Source organism: Hippopotamus amphibius, chromosome 14 (genome assembly GCF_030028045.1).
Source record: "Hippopotamus amphibius kiboko isolate mHipAmp2 chromosome 14, mHipAmp2.hap2, whole genome shotgun sequence".
In the NCBI taxonomy this organism is placed as follows: domain Eukaryota; kingdom Metazoa; phylum Chordata; class Mammalia; order Artiodactyla; family Hippopotamidae; genus Hippopotamus; species Hippopotamus amphibius.
The window spans coordinates 55,850,021-55,875,069 of NC_080199.1; the positions used below are offsets into that span (position 1 = coordinate 55,850,021).

A 25,049-nucleotide genomic window follows, 5' to 3' on the forward strand; every position below is an offset into this window, starting at 1 on the left:
TGACCCTGGGCATCTGTACTTTTAATTATTAATTACTGTTGTCTTACAATAGTAGTCATGGTTGGAACTTGTGCATCATTAGATACTAAAGGATCTCAGTGTATTCCTGCAATAGACTGAATGTTGATGCCCTCCCAAAATTTGTATGCTGAAGTCCTAAGCCCCAGTGTATTAGGAGGTGGGGCCTATGGAGGTGATGAGGTCATGAGGGTGGGGTCTTCATGAATGGGATTAGTGCCCTTATAAAAGAGACATGAAAATGATCCCGGCTCCTACTGCCATGCGAGGTTACCATGAAAAGACAGCTGTCTAGGAAGTGGGTTCTCAACAGGTGCCAGATCTGCAGGCGCCTTGATCTTGGACTTCCCTGGCTGCAGAACTGTGAGAAATAAATTTCTGCTGTTCATAAGCTACCTAGTCTAGGGAACTTGTGTTATAGCAGCCCAAACAGATGAAGACAATTCTATTCAGTATATTTACATGGCTCTCTCCACATAAAGAACGCCATTCAAGTTTCAGATAAAATGTCATCTCCTAAGGAGAGATATCTCAGCACTCTTTGGATACTGTTTATCCTCCCAATTCCTCCTACCCTACCCTCATCATTCCCTAGGACCTTACCTTATTTCTATTGAATATATAGCACTTATTGCTACTTGAAATTTGTGTATTTATTTGCTGGCTTACTTGTTTGATGTCTTTCTCCCCAAAGAGAATGTAAGCTTCACAACATAGAATTACCCAGCCTCAAATATCATTAGTGCTGAAGTTGAGAAAACCTCACTTACATATTTCAAGTGTTACAGCCCATGTCGACATCTCTGCAGAGAGGAAGATATTAGCCTGCCTTGTGGTACGGATAAAATACAACTCTTGACCCCTTCCTTCAGCCCCTTTCCTCGACCTTTACGAAAGCAAATATTTTTAGTTATAGGTTGAAAAAACACTCTTGCCTTTTCCTTCACATAAGTTACCCTGGCGTAATCAGATGATGATATTACCTGCTGCTCATGAAGAATCACTTGACCCTTGAGGGGACTTCCCAGTGGTGCCACTGTCACAAATGGGTACCAGATCCCACTGGCTGTTCTTGGGAAGATGTCATAAAGGTCCACAAAGTAGCCATTTTTCCCAGTCATATTCATAAAGTATAAGGAAACAGGATTGCACGCAAGTACGTAGAGAGTATTTTCCTCATTTTCTGAAATGACAAAAAAGTGTTAATTCCATGGTCTGCAATAGATTTTCTGATTTGTCAAAAGGTCTAGTGAAAACTGAATTATGATTTGCAGATGGATTTTCAGATGGATTGATTACGCCGAAGCGCATTGTGAGAAACAATTTTGCACCTGCCCTAAATGCAGATGGGGCCACAACTATCTATTCCAGGAAGTAAATATCTATTTGTTCCCCCAAAGAATTCCATAACATCTCACGCTAACACCATTAAATATTTAACACTCCTCAATGTCAGGAAATTCTTCCCTGTATGAAAGTATTGTGTGCTTCAATAAAAATCTGTTTCCTCTTATTTTATTATTGCTCAAATGGACAACAGCTGGTCAACATCTTCTATCTGCTAATCTGGCATTTCCCAGCTAGTTACTAGATCTTCAGGCTTTTCTAGTAAATAAGTAATTCCATTTTTTGATTCTCAGCTCAACGGATCTTATTTTCCAAATTATCTTTTTTTCATATCTGTGTATTTATTATTACAAAATCTCTGTCTTTTCAACCTAGTACTTGACTAAGCCCATTTTCTGAATTCTATTTCAGTGCTTCTTCAACTTTCAAGTGCATATGAATCACCTGGGGATCTAATAAAAATGCAGATTCTGACTCAGTGGGTCTGGGGTGGGGTTTCAGATGCTGCCTTTTCAACAAGCTCCCAGGAGATGTCACTGCTGCTGGTTTGAGTGGCCAGGCTCTGGACTATGTTCCCCATAACTGCTATTTCTGGGCACCTTGAGGCAAGGGATTAAGCTGCTTCTGTATAATAAACACTATCAACATCACTCATTATCCAGGTATCTATTTACAGCGGTCATATTTTCTAAACCCAAAACTAAGATACAAGATATGATAATGAGATATTTATATTTGGGACTATCCTGGAAAATTTGGAGAAAATTTTTGAGAGAGTAGCACAGACATATATATACTACCAACTGTAAAATAGATAGCCAGTGGGAAGCTGTTGTATAACAAAGGGAGTTCAACTCGAGGATGGAAGATGCCTTAGAGGACTGGGATGGGGAGGGTGGGGGGGACTGGAGGGAGGGTGGGGGGGGAGTTGAGGGAGGGAGGGAATACGGGGATATGTGTATAAAAACAGATGATTGAACCTGGTGTACCCCCCAAAAATAATAAATAAAATTAAAAAAATATATATAGTGTGTGTGTGTGTATGTCATGTCTACACATAAAGACCAAATACATATAAAGATATAGTAAATTTAAACAAGCTAACATTCATAAGAAACACAAATCAATGGATGGGCAGAAAACATTATTTAGGAGACATTGTTAACCATATATGTTTATAGTTCCAAATATCAGGTAGAATCACACAACTCATAATTTAAGAATCTTTTTTGTGCTTCTACTATCAGCACAAATAAGTTCAGTTCAACATTTATTAAGCATCTTTGTACATGGTATAGGGCACCAGGGAATATAATAAAAATATTAATAGAAATGTACTTCATAAACTTATCAATTGTTCTCTCTTATTGCAGGCATTAAGTGCTATTTGATCTTTGGTTCAAACATATGTCTGTGTGTATATATATACATATATATAAATTTATATATATTTAATATATAAAATATATACATTTTACATATACATATAAAATTAACCCTGATTCTTACCCAAGAAAATGTTCTTTTCTCTTACAATACAGAATAGGTAAAAAAACAAAGTAAAAAACAACACAAAAACCTATTAATAATTTGCAAATGTGGACAATACTGAAATAGAGGGTTAAACTATGTGAGGGACAGCAAATAAGTTTCATTTTTAAGGACCAATTCTGACTGGCTGACAGGGACTGCCTGGAATGGTGTGTTGAGAAGAATTGTGAGACTGTGACAAAGTTTAATGACACCTGTCACTGGCCTGGTGCAGAGGATCACAGCATACTTACTTATAATCTCTAAATATGAGACAAGGGCAAAGTTCAAATTTTGTCCGTAAGATCCATATTTATTCTCTACTAGTGAATGTAAAATATCTTAATAGGAAGACCAATCTATTACCAACAAAAACCCTGTACATTTTAAAAGCACGTATTTTTACACAGCAGAGCTGATTTTGGGACAAACATCCACAGAACTTACATGAACAAACACTTGCTTCTGAATTATTGCATAAATAATCCCCATTGTAGACAAGTTAGAGACTCTCTCCCTTCCCCCTGCCATCACTTCTGTTTATATCACCTTAGTAACTGCCATCAATTGAAGACTTCTGCTAAAAAGTACCCAGGGTACACTGCATGAATCAGTAGGTAATGGCAACAGTCCAGAGATGCAGATGCCAAAAATTCACATCCTTTATTTGTCATTCTTTACAATGAGAGGTTTAATGACTGCAAATCCTCCAGCCCTGCTTTCAGGGTTCATGCAATCACCAAACTGGAATCCTAGCCAAAAAAAATCCAGTGTTTTTCCTTTTTCTTTCCCCCTTCTATTTTTAGCGCATGCCTGGGTGTGTTTAACTTTGCGCTACAATTGTAATGAGAAGCAGACATATGCATATAAACTCAGAAGCGCTTATGTGGATTCCACAATAGCATTTTGTTAGGTTGTTATAGGAAATTAGTTCTAAATCACGTATAATTACTATCCAATCCAGACTTCTTGATGTCTAGAGATTATTTTGATTCTGCTTTTTAAAAAAAATCAGTGCAGGAAGGAAAAGAGAATAAACTGACATACCATGTGATGTAGCAATGTCACAGATTAGGTTAATTTCATCCAATGGTAACTTCCAGGAGGCACATTCTTCAGTAAAGGTTTGGGATCTTCCTTCGTGTCTTTCTATTGGATACTCCTGTATGTTTATAAGTGCTGGACCCTATAAAAATTGTTATCTGAGTTAAGACATTTGGGTAGTTACCAAAATGAAGAAAAGCTAAAGTTCTCCCAAAATACAGATTTTCAATTCAAATATTCAACATCTTGATATACCTCTTCTCATTTTATTAGCTAGCATGATACTTATAACAATAGTAATACCATATACTTGCATTTATAAATGCTTTCACATGTGCTATCTTATTTAATTTCTCACTTTCTTTTCTTTATACTCACAAAATATACCAGATGTAAAATCCCATAGGAGTTCTCATTACTTCCTTCTTTCCTAAGCCAAGAGTAAGTTTTGAACTCAAAGTATTGGGATCCAGAGCTGTCCAAACCAGGAGAATAGTTTTTAAAATACAGTTGACCCTTGAACATTGATTTGCATGCCCTTACAGTCCTTAATTAATCAAAAATGTGTGGGTTAGATATAGACTAACCCAAACATGTTTGGGTTAGAAGGGCACTCCCAACCCTTCTACCTAGTCTGTATTTTAGGAGCTAGAAGACTAAAAACTACATTCCTTACAGTCCTTTGCAGCAAGAGTTCTGGATGTGATTTAGGTTCTGCCAATTAAAGGCACTTGCATCAGATCTGGAAGGCAGGTGAGAGGCAGGGGCCATCTTCCTGCAACCAGAGTAGACAAGGAGCCTCTGACAAATACGAGCGGCCTCTATGCTCTACTACAAGGGTTGGCAAACTATGGCCCGCAGGGCAAGTCGGATCCATCCCCTGCTTTTGTCAATAAAATTTTACTAGAACACAGTCTCACTCATTTGTTAATGTATTGTCTGAGGCTGCTTTTGTGCTACCATGGCAAAGTTGAGCAGTTGTGACAGAATCTGTATGGCCACGATGCCTAAAATATTTACTATCCGGCCCTTTACAGGAAAAGTTTGCTGACCCTGCCTTACTGTGCAGCTCCCAGCAACAGGGGTGGTAGCAGAAGCAAAAACACTGGTCTTGAAACCCAAAGTCCTGCGATGGCCCCTTGACTTCTGTTCCTCCTGTCCTTTCTAATGATTTTATGAGCACCTAATTCCCCACAGTCTAACCTAGAGGGGTTTCTATTGCAAATAGTGACTGATATTCCTTTGCCCTTTTTCATGAAAACAAATACAAGGGCGTAACTGTCCTACCTGACTTTCCTGAAATATAGGATGGCTCTTAGGAATTCTACCAGCCATTAACCTTTACCTACATTGAGTCCCTCAGGGGCCAGGTTGGCTTGAGAATTAGAGCACAAGTTAATCTATTCTAAAAAAAACATCAGAACAAGTCATTTCTGAGTCTGAATGGATTTTCTCCAAGGAAGATATAGAAAAATTGGTAACAGTCAATACTCTAATGAAGAAATAATGACATCAACCTTTACGTCTATATGATGAGTTTCTGCTGGACACAACAGCTTTTGCATTCCATTTCTTGACTGCCCAATTGTCCAGTAGCCCATGAAGGTCTGCTCTGGAAGAGGCAACCTGTCAAAGATTAATATGAAGAATAAACATTTCTTCCTGTTTCGAAGTCACAGGAAAAGATAATGAGTTATGTATTACTGACCACACAAGCAAATTTGAAGAATGCTTTACTTAGAACTGAGTTATATTTCATTTTATTAAAAGATAGTCTTTAATATGATGTTTAAAATATACTTTAAAAAGAAAAGGATTTCAAATTTCAGAAATTCAGAACGTAAGTCGGCTTTTACCTTAATGACAGACATAATTAAAGTTCACATATTTTTTCCCTGAATTGGTAAACACTTCGCAATTTAACATCAAATTCCTGTTAGAGTATAGGAAGGATTTAGGGGGAAAAATTGGAGCAATCCATCAACTTTTTCATTCTGTTCTCCTAAATTTGAAATCAAATAATAGCACACAATACTACCAGTCACATGTTTGTAAGTTGTACAGGGCAAGTTTCATACAGTCTGTTTTAGCACCTTAATCTTTTTTCTTTTTTTTACTTTGAATTGACATATAATATACCTACACATAAATGTGCCACCTAGTCCTGAGCACACCTGTGTGTACAGTACCCAAGCATCACCGACACTCAGAAATTCCCTGGGACCACTTCAGTCATTACCCCCAACAAGGGAACTACCATCCTGGCTTCTAATGGAATTATTCTGTGTTTAGATTTCATTTTATTTGAAGTTACTTTTAAATAAAATGACTTGAGAAAACAAATATGGCAACGCTAAAGTACAAAACCACAAATTTTTTTAGAATAAAGCCTTTACTTTTTAACCATACTACCTTTTCTTTGAATCTTTAAAAAAGGAACCATTGATTTGTCATTTAATTCACTATAAATTTCTTACTCCATGGTAAGTGAAGGCCAAAAATGATTCAGAGTTAAAAGTTCTTTAAAAATAATGCATGCACACGTGGCTATAAATTGAAATGCATGCTTGAAATGAGTTTGATGATCATTAAAAGAGTACATATTGTTATTTAGAAAATCATTTTATTTTCAGTGAAAGAGTAGTCTGAAAAAATATCTCCATATACTTAATAAGACCATGCAAGACAGATATTTCTTTGCATAGAATAACGAAATCAAGCGTTCTGGTGGAATATGATTTTTGTCCTTTGAAATGCTAGTGTTTAACACCAAAGGAGAGAAATTTAAAAGAAATTTACAATGAAATTCTCCTAAGTCATAACATAAATCATTCAAAAGTACGTATGTTTTTGTATTCATCATTTAAAATACATATTAAGTACGTGGACAATTATCCTGATTGGTCATCCACTTATTTCCATGTTTTTACCAGTAATGAGGTGGAAGAGGCACTGAGTCAGGGGATTTACTATTATTGTGTTCTCTCTTAAATGTAATAAAAACACATTTCTGTGTCAAAAGGGCAGATCCTGAAAACATCTCATAGACTGGAATCTCTCTCCTCGTTTAGGGGATGAACAGTATTCTTCATTGCTTTCAGCAGTGCACCAAAGAAGAATTAGGTCTCTAAATATAGAAGAGAAAACAAAGGAAGGAGACACACCTAATTTCCCTCTAGTGTAGAAGTCTTAGTGAAAAGCTAGTTCCTTTATAAACTAGCAAACTTGTGAAGGGAAGAGTTAGATAATTTCTCTGAGTCTTATTTTTTTCCTTTGTGAGATGAAGGGGATAATCTGTAAGGTTCCAGTTCCTTACAGCTGGGGGTGTCTCAGATGATCACTGAAGTGAGTGGGGCAAAATATCAGTGGTAGATCTTGCATTACCTTAGCGCTCTGGAGTTAAAATAAATAATCAGAACAAAATTATCTATAACTATCAATAGAATAGATGCCTGATAGACAAAATTACTTTTTTAAAGCTGATAAAAAGGAGCTCTACAAACATCCGAAATTGGCTCTTTGAAGACAACAGAAACACATCTGGAAATCTGAGGTGGAGAATTGCTTTATAAAAATGATGCTTGGTTGATAGGTTGAAATCTAGCCCAAAAAACTGGTCTAATATATCCTTTAATAATCACACAAAATATCATACAGATGCTAAAAACAAAACAAAACCAAAAACCTTCATCCATTTGTGAAAAAGTAACTTTACTTGACTTCCAATTTTTACTGACAAGCCCCAGGGATATTCATGAAAGCTGTTTTGAACTTGCCAACTCATTCTAAATAACAGTCATGGAAATTACAGGCTGCCTGGTTCCATTTAAAAACAGCACTAGCTGTTTGGTTGGCAGAGTATGGGAAGGACCTTCAGGTACCCCACATAGAATCTATTCTGGAACCACATAACGAGATGCTATTAGCGTTAACAATTGCAACTGAGCTCACATAGGCAGGGTGTTCTGGTGTTGCACAATCAAACTGACTCTGTCAGATCCCCGGTAACACAGGAGTTGTTTCTAGACTTCCTGTGGGCTCCAGGCTGGCCAACCGAGGTAAACCAAAGCCCCGCATTTATTTTCCACTACTAAGTCCTCCCAATAAGTTGTGGAAAAATTTGATGGTTACTAATTCTCTTCCCTTCAACAGGTAGTAGATGGGGGAAGGGGAATTATAACTGAGTGCATAAACAAGCTTTGGAATTGGAAACATATTTAACACTAATTTGGGGGTAACTCTAAACGAATAACCAGTTAGCAAAAGACTCTATATTCCATTACTGAAATCTGTCATCCAACTCCAACCAGACTTAAGTTGTTACATCCGATTTGATTGAAACAACAATGGTATTTTCCATAGTTTTAAGATCCTGCCACTTGTGTAGTTTAACTTTGTGAAAGTCCGAGCTGGAATGATGTCTGGATTTAATTTTAAAGGGGAAGAGGATGAACTTAGACATAAATAGTACTATTTTTTATCTTCAATGTCATTCATGAATTTATGTTTTTTAAAACAATGAAGTATTTCAATTCATATGTTGTGATTTTCTTAATCCCTTGTGGACGTATTAATGAAGACTTGGAAGTAAAAGTTTTGACTAAAATAAGGTGACTTTCAAAATGATGACTCAGGTCAAATTACAGCACTTGGGCAAGTTACAGAAGGGAAAAAAAAGTTTTTTTTTAAGCATGTATGTTTCACAGCATGATGCATATGGACACCAAAGTCGAGTAACAGAGTTTGAATGACACACAAGAGATCTGTCTAAGATTGTTTCCATAAAGAGGTGAGCTGGGGTTTTAAAGAGTATGTTCTGGCAAACTTTGGCCTTCTCTGAACATTTGCCAATACTATTTCTGGAGTATGAAAGAAACACATGAAAAAGATTTGGATCTTTCTAAGGGCATTATGCAATTGGAAGTTGTTGACATACCTATTATCAACAATTCCTGAAACATTTTCCTTACCACAAGAACTACTAATTTTCATGGGAATAATGGAATCCTTCAGGGTAGTTCCACTGACTCTCAAAAATTCACCATCTTTGAAAAGAAAAAGAACAACTCCAATTTTAGCAGGCCTCACTTGTTCCTAAGGTTTTAAATCTAACCTCTGGTAAAAATTAAGTTGCACTACCCAACTGGCTTTACCGGAACCTTTAATAGAACAATCCTGACAAATATTTCCAGCTTCGGTTCTTACCCCTTCCTCCTGCTCTCCAGCCAACATATGCCTTAGTTACCTTGAATTGCTACTTGCTGTTCCTGAACATGCTATGCATTTTCATGCTTCTACGAGGTTATCACGTCAGCTCAGAATTCCTTTCTGCTATTGCTTCTTTGATGAAATCCTTCTCATTTTTAAGGCCCAATTCAAATGTCACTTCCCCTTGCACCCCTCTCCCATATTTCTTTCTGGGCAGAATGAATCTCCTGCTCTTCTGGGTTTCCATGGAAATGTGTACATATGGAACTCTTAGAAACTCTTAGGATAGATTTCTGCAGAATTTGCAACTTTCAAACTTAAGACCTGATAGAGAATAACAGTTTTAGAGAACACGGTCAGAAGTGAATCTATGAAATCCCTCGTAAATATTTATACTTACTAAAAGAAAAAGTACTACAAACAGAAAACGGAAATGCCACTTTAAACACTTTAAATTAGTAATAATGGGTACTACAATCCCCAATTACCCTCCCTTGTTTGCTAGAAACTTCTGAATTTCCCTTCCCTACAGTCTTGCATGCTGCTGGTAGACAAACTTTGCTTTGCTGCGAATGATGTATACATGAGTATGTACACGTGTTTTTCCTTTGCTTGGCTGGCTCTGCATTTAGACACTATGGTTTTCACTTTATAACTTAGACTTGTGCACCTCTGCCACCAAGGTCCTGCTGTGGCCACAGAAATAGAGATTCATTTGGATATAGGCTGGAAAAAGATTTAGGGAGACCTGTGATTCTTGGCTAACACTTCTCAAATTCCTCCCCAGTATCCAGATTGACACTGTGCAGTGTCAGTGCTGCTGCCCAGGGTCACTTCATGCTAAAGCAGGTGTTGTCACCTTGCTTCACACATCTCTGGCTTGTTCCTTTTCAGAGAAGTTGTGAGACTATAGTTCTGGGCCTTGAGTTTCCTTTCTCTCACCGCTCTTCAAATTTTCACTGCAAAAACTTCTCTTTTTTCTGCCATCTGCTTTACCAACTACATCTTAGTATTTTCAAATCTTAGCTTCTTTCCTTTCCTAAATATTTACATCAATGACTTAGATTGAAACCCTCCCAGTTGGAAATTTTCCCAGAAAACAAACAAATAAAAATCCAAACTACTGTTATTTCCCACAAAATGGACGCATAGGACGAGAAACCCTACTGCGACTGTTAACACTTTGAATATAACAATTGCATAATAAGATTGGGAGTTTACATGTTTTCCCAAGATTGTTAATTCACTGAAGGTAAGGCTTACTTCTTACTTGTATCTCTGGCACTCAGAATCCATTGCTTCTGCTATGGAAACCTCTCTCACCCGTGTCCCTCTTTTACATTCCCGCTGCCACAACGTAAGCTCTCACAGTTCATCACCAGAATTACTGCAGCTGCTTCCCAACAGGTAGGTCTTCCTGTCTTCAGTTCCACTGCCTTTCAGTTTCTCATCTTTAGAAAACCTAAAGGGGTCTTTCTAAACTATGAATCAGACCACGCTACTCTCTGGCTTCAAATTCTTCTTTTGTTTCCCCGGCTCTTCTCTCCCTTTTAGTCTCACCACACAGCATGCCCCCAGTTAACCCTTTGTTTTAGTCACCAAAATACTTGTATTTTCCAAAAGGCACCATGCCCTCTTAAACTGACTCTGCTTGAAGTGCTTTCTTCTCCTTTATTTGCCCGGAAAACACCTAGTCGTACTATAAAGATTCAGCTTGTTTACTGTCCCTGAAACTCCCCCAGGGAGAAGGCAGTAACCCACCTCTTTGCTTGCTTTTGTGTGGCTCTCACAGAACACTAGTCACTCTACTTGAATGCTTCCCCAATTATTATGACCTCCTTGAAGGCAGGGACTGAGCCTTCTTCACCTTTTTATTTCTGACTCCCTACTTAGTGTTTACCACATAAATGTTCAATAGTGTTTGTTGAATGAATACTTGGTTACATTACAACTACCAACATCTTCACATACTTGTTTCTCATCTTGATGGCAAGTTGTAGACCACCATGGCAGATCCTCCTCACTGCATCCTGACTACATGACTCTCAACAAATGATGCAATCTACTTTGCAAGTGTATTTGGAAGAGTTACCTACTGGTTGGGATTGGGGATTTCTATCCAGTCAGGTGACAGATATCACTTACAAATGCCTAAGGGATCAAGGATAACTCTGTGAGACTGCCAAAGATGAGTATGGAAGAAGATTCATAGATCTTGACAATTTCTACATAGATTGATTATATTTTTAATTTTTCCCTCTGCATCCCCATAAAGGAGCAGAAAGCAAATAAAATGGCTGTGAAGCTACTTCATAATATACCAAGAGAATAAAGGGCAAGAACTGAGGCAGGAGATAGGCCCCCAGGGGCAAATGGTTTGAGTTCGTTCCCTGTGGACTGATACTCCAAGACTAGAATAACTGGACAGTTGAGAGAGGAGGCTGGGCCCCGCCCAGACAGAAGATAAGAGACCACATATTCCTCATTCCCAAAGTCAGGAAACCTCCCCGACTACACATGCTCAGAAGGGCTCTCTGGAGGTCAAAAGGGAAGTCATGCCAAGTAGCTAAATCTACTCATAGGCCTCCTTGGTGGAATCCATGTTGGCTAGGAGATGCACATGCACACATGGGAAGATCCTGAGATACACCAAACACAGACTCTGGACCAGGCAAATCAAAATGATTGGCCCAAGGAAACCTGGAAAAAATGCCCCATAAAAGTGATTCAAACTGCCACGAGGGTGAGACTCTTTCTCTGAGCCTGCCTATGTGTCTATCCCCATGTACTGTACTCTTTTTTTTTCTCCTAATAAATACTTTACTTATTTCATTACTTTCTGTCTTTGTGGGAATTCTTTTCTTGCAAGCCGTAGGGCCAGGGCCTTGTCGCTGACCTCTGGTCTAGTAGCTAAGATTCAGTACACTCACCACCTTGATCCGACCTCAATCACTGGCAGGGAACTGAAACCCTGCTTTAAGCCACTGCAGGCCAAGGCCACCTGAGATCAGGACTATGAAACTATAAAGCCCAATGCCACCCTGCTGCTTCTAACAGTTCTGAGGTGTTATTATGTAAATCTTAGTATTTGTGAAAACTAAGTGCTCTTTTACGAAGTGAAAGTAAATCATCATGTAGAGTGGAATTGCACATCTTAGAACTTCATGATCAGTATTGTGAACTCATTTGTAAAAACTAAGACTTCAAAAAGAAAACTAGAGCGTATAAGAGTTTGGAAAATGGAAGGAGAAGCACAAAACTTTAAGAAGAGAGTCTTTTAATTTAATGGGATAACCAGTAAACTGATACTCATTCTTATATTCAAAGGTAAACCTTATGAAATGACTCTTAAGAGAGGCCCTGGTTGGGGATGTTTTTGATGTCTCTGGTACTTGGAAGACCCTGTAGTTGGTCTTGGTCAGAGAAGAAGTAGTTGCTATTGATGTTCCAATTACACAGGATAAGTCTTAATGTGGAAAACTGATTCTAGACAGATGCCCTTTTAAGACACATTCAATATATATGAAGCTGTTCTGTCTGAAAATATGCACACCTGGCACTTCTCTAAAGAGAAAGATCAATACTAAACATGATCATGTAACACACACTGCAATGAAATAATATCCCTTACAACAGGAAAACGTGACATCAGCTACCTTCATCGGGAGTTCTATTAAAATATTCTATGAGACTGGCTGATAAAGTAATGAATGGTTGCTGATATAAGGGAGAGGAGTGACTACTTGTTCAGCTTTCCAATTCAACTAGCGGCAGTGAACCACAGAATCTATGAGTTTGAAGGACATTAAAGGCTATTGAATATGATATTCCAAGTTTGAATCCCTTGAATACCTCCCCAGTAAGGTTTGTCCTGATCTGTCCAAACCCATACTACAGAAGGTACACCCTACCTTTCCTCTGGGGAATCCATTCCATCTTTGAACACAGGAGCTATTGGCCCCGAGATGGAGGCCAACTCTGTCAAATTTGTAATGACTTAGAAACAACTCACAGATACACAGGAAATGCACAGTGATTTATAATTATTCTGCTAAAGCTAATTATATTAATAAGTGTGATTTTGAGGACGGCAGTGCTAAGTAAAGGATTCTATGTAGAATAAACTTAGAAAAGAATCATTCTATTCATTTTGAAGAATTTGTGAATGTCACCTATTTTGATTTTTCAAAAGTCAAATCCTTATTATAAGAGAAAAGATCTAAGCAAATTTGCTCGCATCTTATAAAAAAGATGTTTTTATTTACTTCTGTAATCCATGACAAATGGCATTAATTGGAAGGACACTGTGATTAAACCAATGGGTCTAGTCACTAATGTAAAAGTTAAATGTGTATTTTGCATGATATATGTCCCAAAAGGGTAGGAAATGAAATTTGGAAAACGGCTCTGAAGTTTCCATCATCTTTAAAATCTTGCAATCCAATGTTGATGACACTGCTTTTCTCACACAAGAATGTAGAGACAGCATGGTGAGTGAGCAAAAAGAGAGGCTCTGGAACAGACAGATCTGTGTTTGAATTTCCCATCTTGCCATTTATTAGCTGTATAATTTGTTAAATTATTTAAAGTCTCTTGAGCTTCAGTTTCTTCATCTGTAATACATATACACACACTCCTGCACCGAACAGATAATAAAACAGGAAAAAATTACTAGCCTAATAGAAAAAATAGAGCTGTTGTATAGATTGAGTTAATATTTATAACGTGCTTAGAGCCCTTAGTAAGCACTTAATAAATATCCACATTTAATTTTTTGCTGCCTTAAAAATGTGCTGTCTTCCCTCACTTGATACATTTATGTTGATGTCTACCAGTGTATAAACTTACTTATATTGTGTTGAACTGCCATAGAAAAGCCTGGTTATCCTGATTTCTCATTTGTCATTGGTAAGGGTGCCACTGTTACACCCTCAGACTAGGCATTGCAGGGCTGTGTAAGCTTTGCTGTACTGAAGGCAAAAGTTCCCACAAAACAGCAATTTCAGAATAGATCTTTCCTTTACCATTTTAATTTTATTGAAGTAAGAAACCAGAATGAAAAATTCCAGGGCCCAGATAGTCTGTGGACATTTAAAAAATAAAATATAGAAAATAATATACATGTTAGAATAGAAAGGGAGGCCTCCTTTTCCTTTTCCAGAGCCTCTCTCAAAGGCAACTGCTATCAACAGCTACCACTGTGTTTTTAAACTATTTAAAATGCGAACCTATTAAAGAAATGTAATAAAAAATATTGGCTAATATGGTCTTAGACCATATAATTTAAAGTTACCTTATCTTGCCTGAAATATGAAGTTTTAAAAAATGTTAATAAAGCATTTGAAAGCAGAGAGAATACAGACATCAAGAGGACATTGGAGGAGTAATTGCAAGACTCCAGTAGGGCTTCTTCACCAGCTATGGGACACTTTAAAAGTGCAGTCACACATAACAGTCATTTTTAGATGTGCAGTCTGTCTAGCAACAGCATTTCTATGAGTCTGTAAAGGATAATGACATTTAAACATATGCATAAAGACACAAAGTGTTGATATTAATGTGTTTATCCCTTACTTTGTGTTAAAATGCCAGAGAAATGCCTAGCATAAAGCACCTTATATGCTTTATGAATCTGCTCATTATGTTTAGAATAAATATCTTAAGTCTAAAGACTCAAGGAACAAGAGGGAAGGACAAAAAAGTGGGATAATGGTAGGAGTGTTGTACATACTTTAATCTATTATAGACATATTTCTTTTCAACAAAGAAGATTGGGAATGAGTGTTTTAAAAAGGATCTCCTTTCAGGGAACTGGGTGTTTTAATTTTCTTTTTGCTAATTTATTTTAAAAATAAAAATAAATGGGACATCACTCTTCATTTAGTAAATATGCATCATGGAGAAATCCTACATATAAAAAGCCTTTAAATTTCCTCAAATTTTTAGTCTACTTGACTGATACAAATAAATGATTGGAAGATAGTACTTTGCCAGTGACAAATAGGCAATAAATGCTTCGGGAAAAAAAAAAAGAAACTGGCTTAAGAATAAACTAAGCAACATTAAAAAGCAAATCAATAGGGTTGAGGACAAAAAACATGGATCAAGAAGGATAATCACCTACATATTTTATAGATACGTATGTCTCCTAGGGAAGACATGGAGAGAAAAATACATGAAGCTAAATTCAGAGGGTAGAGACAATTTCTCTGTATGTTTGATTTATGTAAAAATGACTACAGTGTTTGAGAAGATTCAGTAAATTCATTTTGTTTTCCAGACTGGGAAGGAATGATGGTGAGTATGCTTCTTATACATGGTGGCTAAATAATGTTTTCTAGAGTTTTTATTTTTCTAAATGAATTACCTCGTGTTTTACTTCATGATGTTTCACAATTTAAAAAAAAAAGGAATGGTTAACTGGGGATGATGAGGTCTTTAGAAATGATTTTTGTTATGCCAAAAGTCTATATTAACCGACTTTTCTACTTATTGTGAAATATGGCTAACCCCGCCCCCCAAATCTGAATCTATCACAGCTCTCTGAAGAATAAGAATATGTATATTACATGTAGGACATCTTGGTCAATGATGATTTCCAAGTTGATTATCTAAAATCCTAAGGTCCGGACTTCCCTGGTGGTCCGGTGGTTAAGGGTCCGTGCTTCCAATGCGGGGGGCGAGGGTTCAACCCCTGGTCGGGGCATTAAGATACCACATGCCACATGGAGCGGCCAAAAATAATAAAATAAAATAAAATTCTAAGGTCCCTTTAAACCAAAACTATTGGTAATTTTCAGTACCCTAACAGTAACTCTGATCTAGAAACTGCCTACAGTTGCATATGGATCTGCTTATATCTGTCCTTAGAATTGGAATTAAAATTATGTGTATTATAGCTCTGCCTCAATCAGCTTTCTAACCTTAGACAAGTGATGTAATCCCTCTGTTTCTCAAATTTCTCATCTATAAAATGCAATAATAATATTATATATGATAAAATATTGTGTAAGTCTCCTAAAAATGGATGTACTGGGACTTCCCTGGTGGTCCAGTCGTTAAGACTCTGCCCTCCCAATGCAGGGGGGCCTGGTCGGGAAACTAGATCTCATATGCTGCATCTAAGAGCCTGCATGCCACAACTAAAGATCCCACATACTGCAATGAATATCTCGCGAGCCACAACTAAGACCCAGTGCAGCCAAATATATAAATAAATATTGTTTTTAAAAGTGGATGTACTAGGAAAAAAAAAGACTTTTTCTTCCTTTAAAACAAATGTTTCCCGAACATGTTAAAGTTCATCAATTACTCTGAAACACACTTTTAAATTTGGAAGGGTTAATGTGCTAGCAATATGTTTATTCCCAAATAAAAGAAGCTTCAAAAAAGTAAAAGCTCATTTGAGGGTAAAACAAGCAAACTTTGCTTTGAAATGTTGAGCTATATCTACTATAGCAGATAATCTATATGCCTCTGGTTGGATGTTTGGACCTAACTATGTGTGTATGTGTGTGTGTGTAATTTTTCTCCCAATAATGACATTTGAAACTCAAGAGCTCATATGAACTTTTTAAGAGCTCAGCGTTTAAGCCAAATCCTCCTATTTCTGCCTAAATTTCTCTCAGTGGGCTTCCTTATTTTTATTATGTTTGCCATTTCTCTGGCATATCCTTTCCCATGTATTAGAAACTTAAAAGGAAACAATAGAAAAACCTAAGGAAGTACTAGTGGAAAGGGGCAAATGCAATGTAGGGATCTAGGTAGCCAATTCTGATTTCAGTACTAAGATGTGGAATATATTTAGATCAAGAAGAAGAGCTGCATTAAGGCTCAATCAAGCAAGGTAAAATAACCACCCAGTACGACTCAGCCTACAAGTACCAGGTTTAGCAAAGGTTTAGGAAGTAAGATAAATCCTATTCCTCTCATAATATCACACTACGCCTTTAAAAAATGTACAGAGACCTATGAGATAGGTACTATCCCTGTACTATTTAGGAGGATAAAAGGGAAAGTGACAGCATCTCTCTTAGGAATTTCACTAAAGAGCGCTAATGGGATATCACCAAGCAGCCGAAGTACATTCTGATTTCAACTGAGGAGGAAGGTGCTATAGAAAACTGTATAAACAGTGGACTAGCATCATCTCTGTTTCATGTGAAAACTTCCTTCTTCTACATCTGCCTTACATCTCTTATACTTATATGCAGTGGGTGGTCACTTATTTTTCCATCTGTATCTTGTGTGTGAATGTGGCCATCTTATTCTTGATTCAGTGTAATCTTGCTCCTATCAAATAAGAATTGGATTAGAGAACAAGAAAATTAACAGGTTGCAGCAAGAATTTTTCAACCAGGGCAAAAGGATATTAATAATAATGAAAACATTTGGTCCTTCTTCCTTAGAGACAGAAGGTGAATTTTCTTCACTAATATAGTATCTCCAGAGATGGGCAGGAGCAGCCTCAAAGAACTGATTTGGCAAAAGGTCTAGTGAGGTAAAAGGTTTAGCGAAAGGTCTAGAAAAGTCAAAGCGAATCGTAAGACTGCACGGGGACAGCTTTAAAATCTTCAGTGGTGTGTGTGATTACTATTAACAGTGTGCTACTGTACGGGGAAACAGAAAGTGTTGGTGTTACTTCTTTTTAATTTGTTTTTGTTTTCGCAGATGAGACAAAATTAAGATTAGATTAAAATGCAAAGGATGCTAGAGTAGGAAGGAACCTTATTAACCTTATAAAGATGAAAATATATTCTGGCCTCACCAGGATAGTCTTATTTTACATCTCTTTTTACAGAGTTATTATAAACAGTGCCCTTTCATTCTAAAAAATGTCTTAATTACATGATAAGTTACATGGTTATGCTATCTACAATAAAATGCTCTCGTTTTATAATCAGGATAAAATCTGTTTCTTCACATCTAACCCGACATATAGGTTGAACATGTGACTAACTGCTGAATTCCGAGGACATTGCTTTGTTCATCTTACCATGCTACCCTCTCAAAGTACAAGGCTGATAATTTGATAGAAATAAGAGGTATGTGGATTTCACTAAAGTGTAATAAAACAACACCACTACTTTTGATCTGCTCAAGTCACTGCAATTTACAGGTGATGAAAAAATGCTTTCAATGTGCAAACTGTAGTCTACTATTATCTCCACCCCAAAGGAAAATTCACACATCCTCCACATCTGCTATAAGCCTATTTTTAGCTACATGCAGTGGGTGGACAACTAGTTCTTTCCATCCTGGTCTTAGGCATGACCATCTTGTTTCCAGGCTCAATGAATTTTTGCTTCCACTCATAAGTAAGTACTAGAGTTGGAATTACCTTGCCATGGCAACAATGAACAAGGCATGGCAAGAATTTTTCAGTTTAGAACTGGAGACAGTGAGGAATAAGTTAAATCAGTTTATCTGTCTTCCTTAGAAACTTAAATTGCCAACAATTTTCTTTTGATTGATCTTACCAACTAATATATTTTTGAATTTTTATTTCAAGGTGTACAAGAGTACAAAAAAGTGATTTTTAAATCACAAGCCTGGTTTCCATGAAGTTAGAACGCTATATAAATTTGTTAATGGTAATAAAAACCATCTTATTTCCAATTGAAAATAAAGATATAATTTATTTAAAAAAAGTAAAAAGCATGAGTACTAACAGAAGTTTGCATATTAAAGACATTTCTTGAACTCTCTAATATAGAACATAAGCCATACCCATCAATTACCAAACTAGTTTCAAAATGCCCATAAATACTACTTATCAGCCAGTAAAACAGTGTATTACAGAAAAGTGTATATATTCGCAACTGACACCACATCACTCTTCTCAAAAAGAAAACTTACTAACTTATTAATAATATAAACCAACTCACTGATAATTTCTAACATAACTCCATCTTGCTCTTTTATCACTGAAGGGAAATATTTGTTTCTCTTTCAGAAATCCTTGAAGAAATTGTTAAAGCTTTAACAATTTACTTTTATTGGCATATATTCTAACAAGTTTTATAATAACTTCAAAGAATAAATGATGATGTACACAGAATATATATGTATGTGTGTTTATATACACACATATATATACACAGCTGGACAAATCTTTAATTTATATTTAACAATTTTTTTCCTAAGGAAAGTAGAGAGTGCCTCCTATATAAGACTATAGTTAAACAATAATTTCAAAGTAATTTTTGTCCCTTCGGAATTTAGGATAAGTGACTTCCTTATAGACCAAAGATAGCATTAGATGCATTATCAATGTTATGCATATTTAAAACTGTTTTCTACTGAATTTGCACTGACTTAATTACCCTACTAATAAACACTGTCAATTATCTTTCTGGTCAACAACATCACATTTGCAAGGTTCTCTGTTAAGCACGTAGCCTGTAATTACAAAATAAAAGGCAGGTAACTAGCCCACATGAAACAAAGCCCACTTGTTTTCCCTGCCTTTTTCATCTGTTAAGCTGAAATAAGTAACTCCAAAATTTCAAGTTAATATGATTATGAATTTAGAAAACTGTCATAATAAAAAAAGTATGGTGACAAATAAGAACATCTTAACTAAACACATATTATTATCTCTTCACGTAGTTTTCATGTTTGTACAATGATTTTGCACTAGATTAGGGAAAAATGAGAGTCACAGGAATTCAACAAAAGGACAGAGACTATTAAAGAAACAAATATTTCCCTTTATTTGATTACATTACATCTACTCATGGGACATTCAAAATAACTAAAGTTCTCAATTTACAGACCTATAGATAATGCTATTTAACTGAAATCCAGCCAGCAAATAGCAACATATATTTGAAGAGCTTACTCATGGAAAGTAATTTCCACAGCAACTCAGTTTAGGAGAGTATAACAGTAGATTCAGAATGATCAGCATTTGAGAATCAGAATAATAACACTCGAGAGTACTTAAACAATAGTGAGTTTGCCTTACTCCTTCGCCAGCTGCACACTGGTAGGTTTTGCTCCGATGGGTATTCCATATTTGTGTAAAGTGTTAATCAAAATCTCCCTCATGTCGCTGTTGTAGGAATCAAAGTCAAACACATTCCTAACCACACTGGAGAGACCTTCAGTGGGAAACTTCTGTATTCAAAAAATAAATAAAATGCCCTTATTACCATGTGATAAAATACACAATGTAATAAAGATTTCCCAAACTCACAGAACAATCATGATCAAATGAACTTTACCATATGCTTGTTGTAAAAGGTCAAACAGTAGTAAAATTTCCCTGCTGTCTCACTCTCCTGCCTTCCCATGCCATCCCCCACTCCCCACCCCCCAAAAAAAACCTCCACCAAGTTTCCTAGCTCCTTGGTAACGGCCATGTCACAGAACCTTGCCAAAGTCAATTCAAAGGTTAAACAGAAAATGTTCATTTAGATTACAGATGTTACATCACCTGAATCGGTATTACAGAGAAATGGAAAGACTTGGTATACATTAGGCAGTCTAACAAAACAAGATTGATGGCTCTTTGTAAACTTTTACGCACAGGCATGTGCATACCTGTAAATGCTTGACTATGTTGACAACCTCTCTGGTAGAATAAGGGTAGTTTATGATGCCCTGGTCGGCCAAACTCCTCAGCTCTCCAAAGGCAGCCACGAGCTTTTGAAGGATGGGCTCGGGTACATCTGGGCCATACTGCCTCAGCATCTTGAGCTCTGAGTGGGGTTTGGGATTATCAACGGCATGGCAGCTAAAAATATCACCTACAAGAGAAAAAAGATTCACATTTAGCATGCAACTAATCCATTATAATGCCATAGGACATACAGAATGATCATTAAAAGAGCCATGAGTTGCTCACCAAAGCACTTCTATTTTTAAATGTGTAAAACTGCATAGAAAGCCCATCCAACAATAGGTATAGAGAAAAAAGCAAACGACTAAAGCAAAAGAAAATGAAACGGAGTAATGTGTGGTTTATTCTACATAGATATATTTCTGTTAAAAATTATATAATACTTGAATACAGTTTCACTGGGAGATATTCAAATACAAAGAGCGAAAAAAGTTCCCCCATGTCTCTGCCAATCCCACTCCTTTCCCCACAGGCACCCAGTGTTAACAGTTCAGTGTGTTCATTTTTTCACACCTATTAGTATTTTTAAAATGCATACATGCAACATATATAGTTTTGATAATTTATTTTTTCCATTAATTGGAAAATACTCCTCATGTGGTTTGGAGACTGCATTTTTAACTTTAACACATGATGAATATCTTCAGAAATTATATACATATATGAATGCCTCTTTATGTATAGTAAAAAAGGGGGAATTAGTATCATCACTCTCTAAACAATTTATATCTTGTGCAGATTGCTAGAATATACTTTAGAAGTTGGTTTTGGAAAAATAAACTTGCAGAGACAATGTCTAAATTAAAATCAAGAAAAAGGAAGAACATAGAAACACAAAATATTTCATCTAGAATTTAGACAACTGAGAACATGCTAGAAAAAATATAATCTATGTTCGAGAGAGACGAATTTCTCATATAAAAGTTCAGATTATTCTGATTCATAATCCAAAGGACAAAAGACCAAATAAAGTTAAAGTAAATAGATTTGCATTATTTAATATGTTCATTTTAGAAAGAAAGAACTTATTTTGACTTGGAAACCACTCAAATCATTATTTTATTGTTATCATATATTCATGAAAGCAACTGCATAAAATATAACCATTATAACTTCAAGATTTTATCTCATAAGCTAAACTCATTCAAATATAAATGTGAAAAACAGCTTTTGCATTCTTCTGCTGAAAATCAAATGTAGCACTAAGATAAAACTATAATTGACCCCTTCTTCATTCACTTATCAAATAATTATCAAATGTCTTCTATGTGCCAAGTAATACCCTAGGTATTTTATATAACTCAGTTAATCGAAAACACAAAAACCCCTGTCCTCATGGAGTTTATATTCTGGCATAGGGAGGCAATATGCAATAATTACAAATATTAGAAACTGTATGTTTCAAAGAGAAAAGAAAAAGAAAAGCACAGTATAGGACATCAGAAATGGTGATGGTGGGGGAAGTCAGTCCGGTAGGCCTTACAGAGAAAGTGACAATTGGGCAAATGCAGATATTCGAGGGAAGAGTATGGCAGGTTACAGCTAATGCAGAGACCCTACGGCAAGCATAGCTGGCATGTTCGAGGGAGAGGCAGGAGAGCAGAGCGGCTGCAAGAGGATGAGTGATGGGGAGAGCAGCACAGAGCAGCCAGGAATCAAGGTCAGTAAGGTGAGAGGATGCTAGAGGCAAGTGTCCTTTTGGAGAAATTCTATGCATGCTGAGCATATTCACGTACACATATCCCTCTTGCCTTTTATTTTCTATTAATTTAAATGGTAGACTACTACACATGCAGTTCTTATTGTTTCACTTAATATATTTCCAGGATTTTTTTTTTTTTTTTGGTATCAGCATGAGTAAACTTATCTCACTTTTTGTAACAGCTGCACAGTAATCTACTGCGTGGACATTATACAATTTCTTCATTCAGTTCCATTTGGATGGATCTTTGGATTGTTTTCTTCTTCTTCTCTCTCTCTTTTTTTGCAACTGTAAAGAATGCTATATTGCCTATCCTTGTACTTAAATCATTGCATGGTGAATATCCTTGGTTAAACTCCTCACGTGGAATTGCTAGGTCAAAAATCCTACTAGGGTACTGAGGCTGCTTCATGTTGAGTATGGAATGAACGCCCAGTATCCAGAATTACCTACTTGCCACAGAGAAACAAAGTTCTTCTTAAAGTCCCCTAATGTTTCAGTTCATCCCAGGGCCTCTCCGATCAACGTGAATCAGTCTCCTCAGAGCTGGCCTCAAACCTTTCATAGATATGAGATGTGACAAAAACCAAACACTAAAAACTATTCCTTATTTTGTGTTTTATTCTAAGAGGCCCTAAATAACAAAGTATAGCTTAGTTGCATAAGAAAACAGGCTCTGGAATCAGACAGTCTTAGATATGAAGCCAAGTTCTAACACATTATCCAAGTGACCCTAGAAAAAGAATCTCTCTGAATATCAGATACTCTCCTTCTCTAAAATGGGGATAATGGCTACTCTCACAAGGTGGCTGTAATGATGACAGCACACGGTAGCATCCAGTGATAGCCATTATAGCATTGTTACTAAGACAATATTATTACTGTTATTGCTATTGTTTTTGTTATTATTATCAATATTGTTTATACCTAAGGTACCGAAGAAATCATTGCCTAGGAAAGGAAATCCGGGTCTGTTGGCCAGAACAATCATCCTAAAATCTGGATGGATCACTACAACATTTTCTCTTCCATGGACTAATGCAGAATCTGAAAAAAAAAAATTTCTATTTATTCTCTATTGATATTTAATAATTCTTAAGAGTATCAAGTTATAACCTTTAAAATCACATAAGTAGGCATACTGTTCAGTTGTAAAACAACTCTCAGAAATCTAGTTGTAATTTGGCTGCAGAAAACAAAAACATTTTTGAGACAGTTTGCTTAGGAACAGAATACTGTTAAAGTGTATACTAAACTATACGGGAACTTGCATTTTTATGTAAGTTAAATGCACACCTAAAAAGCAAACTTGTCTAAATGTTGTCTTAGGGTACGTAAACTTGGCTTAAGATGCTATTATTGCTTTAAAAGAGAGAACCTATAACAATGGATAATCCAAAGGACACTCAAAGGATAATCCAAACATCCTTTAGTTTTTATCAAATCAGCAGCTGCATCACTTTGCATAAAGTTTACCATTCTGTAGTGAAGGAGTAATTCCTGTTTAGATCATGCACCCTGAAATTTAACCACATAGAATAAAGGTCTTGAACACCTAGTCAATTCATTAGAGCAAAGGTGATTTATTTCCATTCAAGAGATTCTACCATGGTTCTTAAAATATGTAATTTCAAGTTGACTGAAGCTTTCTTCATTTGAATGTTTAAGGAATTAAAGGAAGTGAATATTATAGACTACTAGCTGATGCATATTTCAGATAGAACTGCTAGTCCAAGCAATAATTTAAGATAGTAAAATGATTATTTTAAGAAGAAACACCTGTCATCTGGGTTTATTTAAATCTTAGCCTTAGGCTGTCCATCTTTTAAAAAAAAAAAAAGGAAGTTGTGAAGCACCTGAAGTTTTATTTGAGATGTGTCTGTAAGAACCTATACTTGTACTTTTTTATGATACCAAAAAGTAACCTTTCAATGTGCCCTATATTCATGTACTAATACCACCATTAGTTTTAACGTTTGATCTCCATTAATTTTAGTAGTGGTAAATAACAAGGGTATGTGGTAACACACAAAATCTACTTAATTAGTTAGCTAAGATAAAAATGGCTACAAAACATGAAAATTTTAAAAAAGCAAAGAAGAAACTTACCCGTAGAGGGTTGCTTTATAAAACCATGATCAAAAGAGCTTCAGTTGCTCTTATGCTTAAAATGTCATCTACAATCAAACTTGAATTTAAAACAAAGTTCCCTTTGCTTCTAGATTATCCTTCAAAAATTTATTTAAAAAATGTAAAGGGTTACCAGGAGATAGTCACTGTTTATAAGTTTGTTTCAGCAATTCTTTCTTGCTTTCCATTTCACTGTCCTCATAATGCCTCTAAAAAGGGCAGGCAGAATTCTAATCCTAAGAGTCTGAAAGATCCTTCTAAAAGATAGTAATCAGGCTAAGTCAACTTCTCATTTTTTCCCCATAAATTCATTGTGAAACTGAAATGTTAGAATACTTTTATTAGTGCTAAATTACCTAGGCTTAGAAACAGCAGTCTTGCAATGACAATGTCCAAGAAGAAGTCTCTGTGGTGATGGACTTGTACATTTTTATGGAATCTTCT

General features: G+C 36.2%; 1 protein-coding gene across 1 annotated transcript in view; it reads right to left on the bottom strand.

The window, feature by feature from the left end:
• Positions 1 to 25,049, bottom strand: part of VWA8 (von Willebrand factor A domain containing 8) — a 340,198-nt gene that overhangs the window by 127,343 nt on the left and 187,806 nt on the right. The window contains exons 24-29 of the mRNA XM_057707109.1: positions 23,403 to 23,522; positions 20,695 to 20,900; positions 20,117 to 20,268; positions 5,457 to 5,565; positions 3,943 to 4,081; positions 1,002 to 1,201 (exon numbers count right to left, since the gene is read on the bottom strand). Of these exons, the coding sequence (XP_057563092.1) occupies positions 1,002 to 1,201; positions 3,943 to 4,081; positions 5,457 to 5,565; positions 20,117 to 20,268; positions 20,695 to 20,900; positions 23,403 to 23,522 (926 nt within the window). The remainder of the gene's footprint in view (positions 1 to 1,001; positions 1,202 to 3,942; positions 4,082 to 5,456; positions 5,566 to 20,116; positions 20,269 to 20,694; positions 20,901 to 23,402; positions 23,523 to 25,049) is intronic.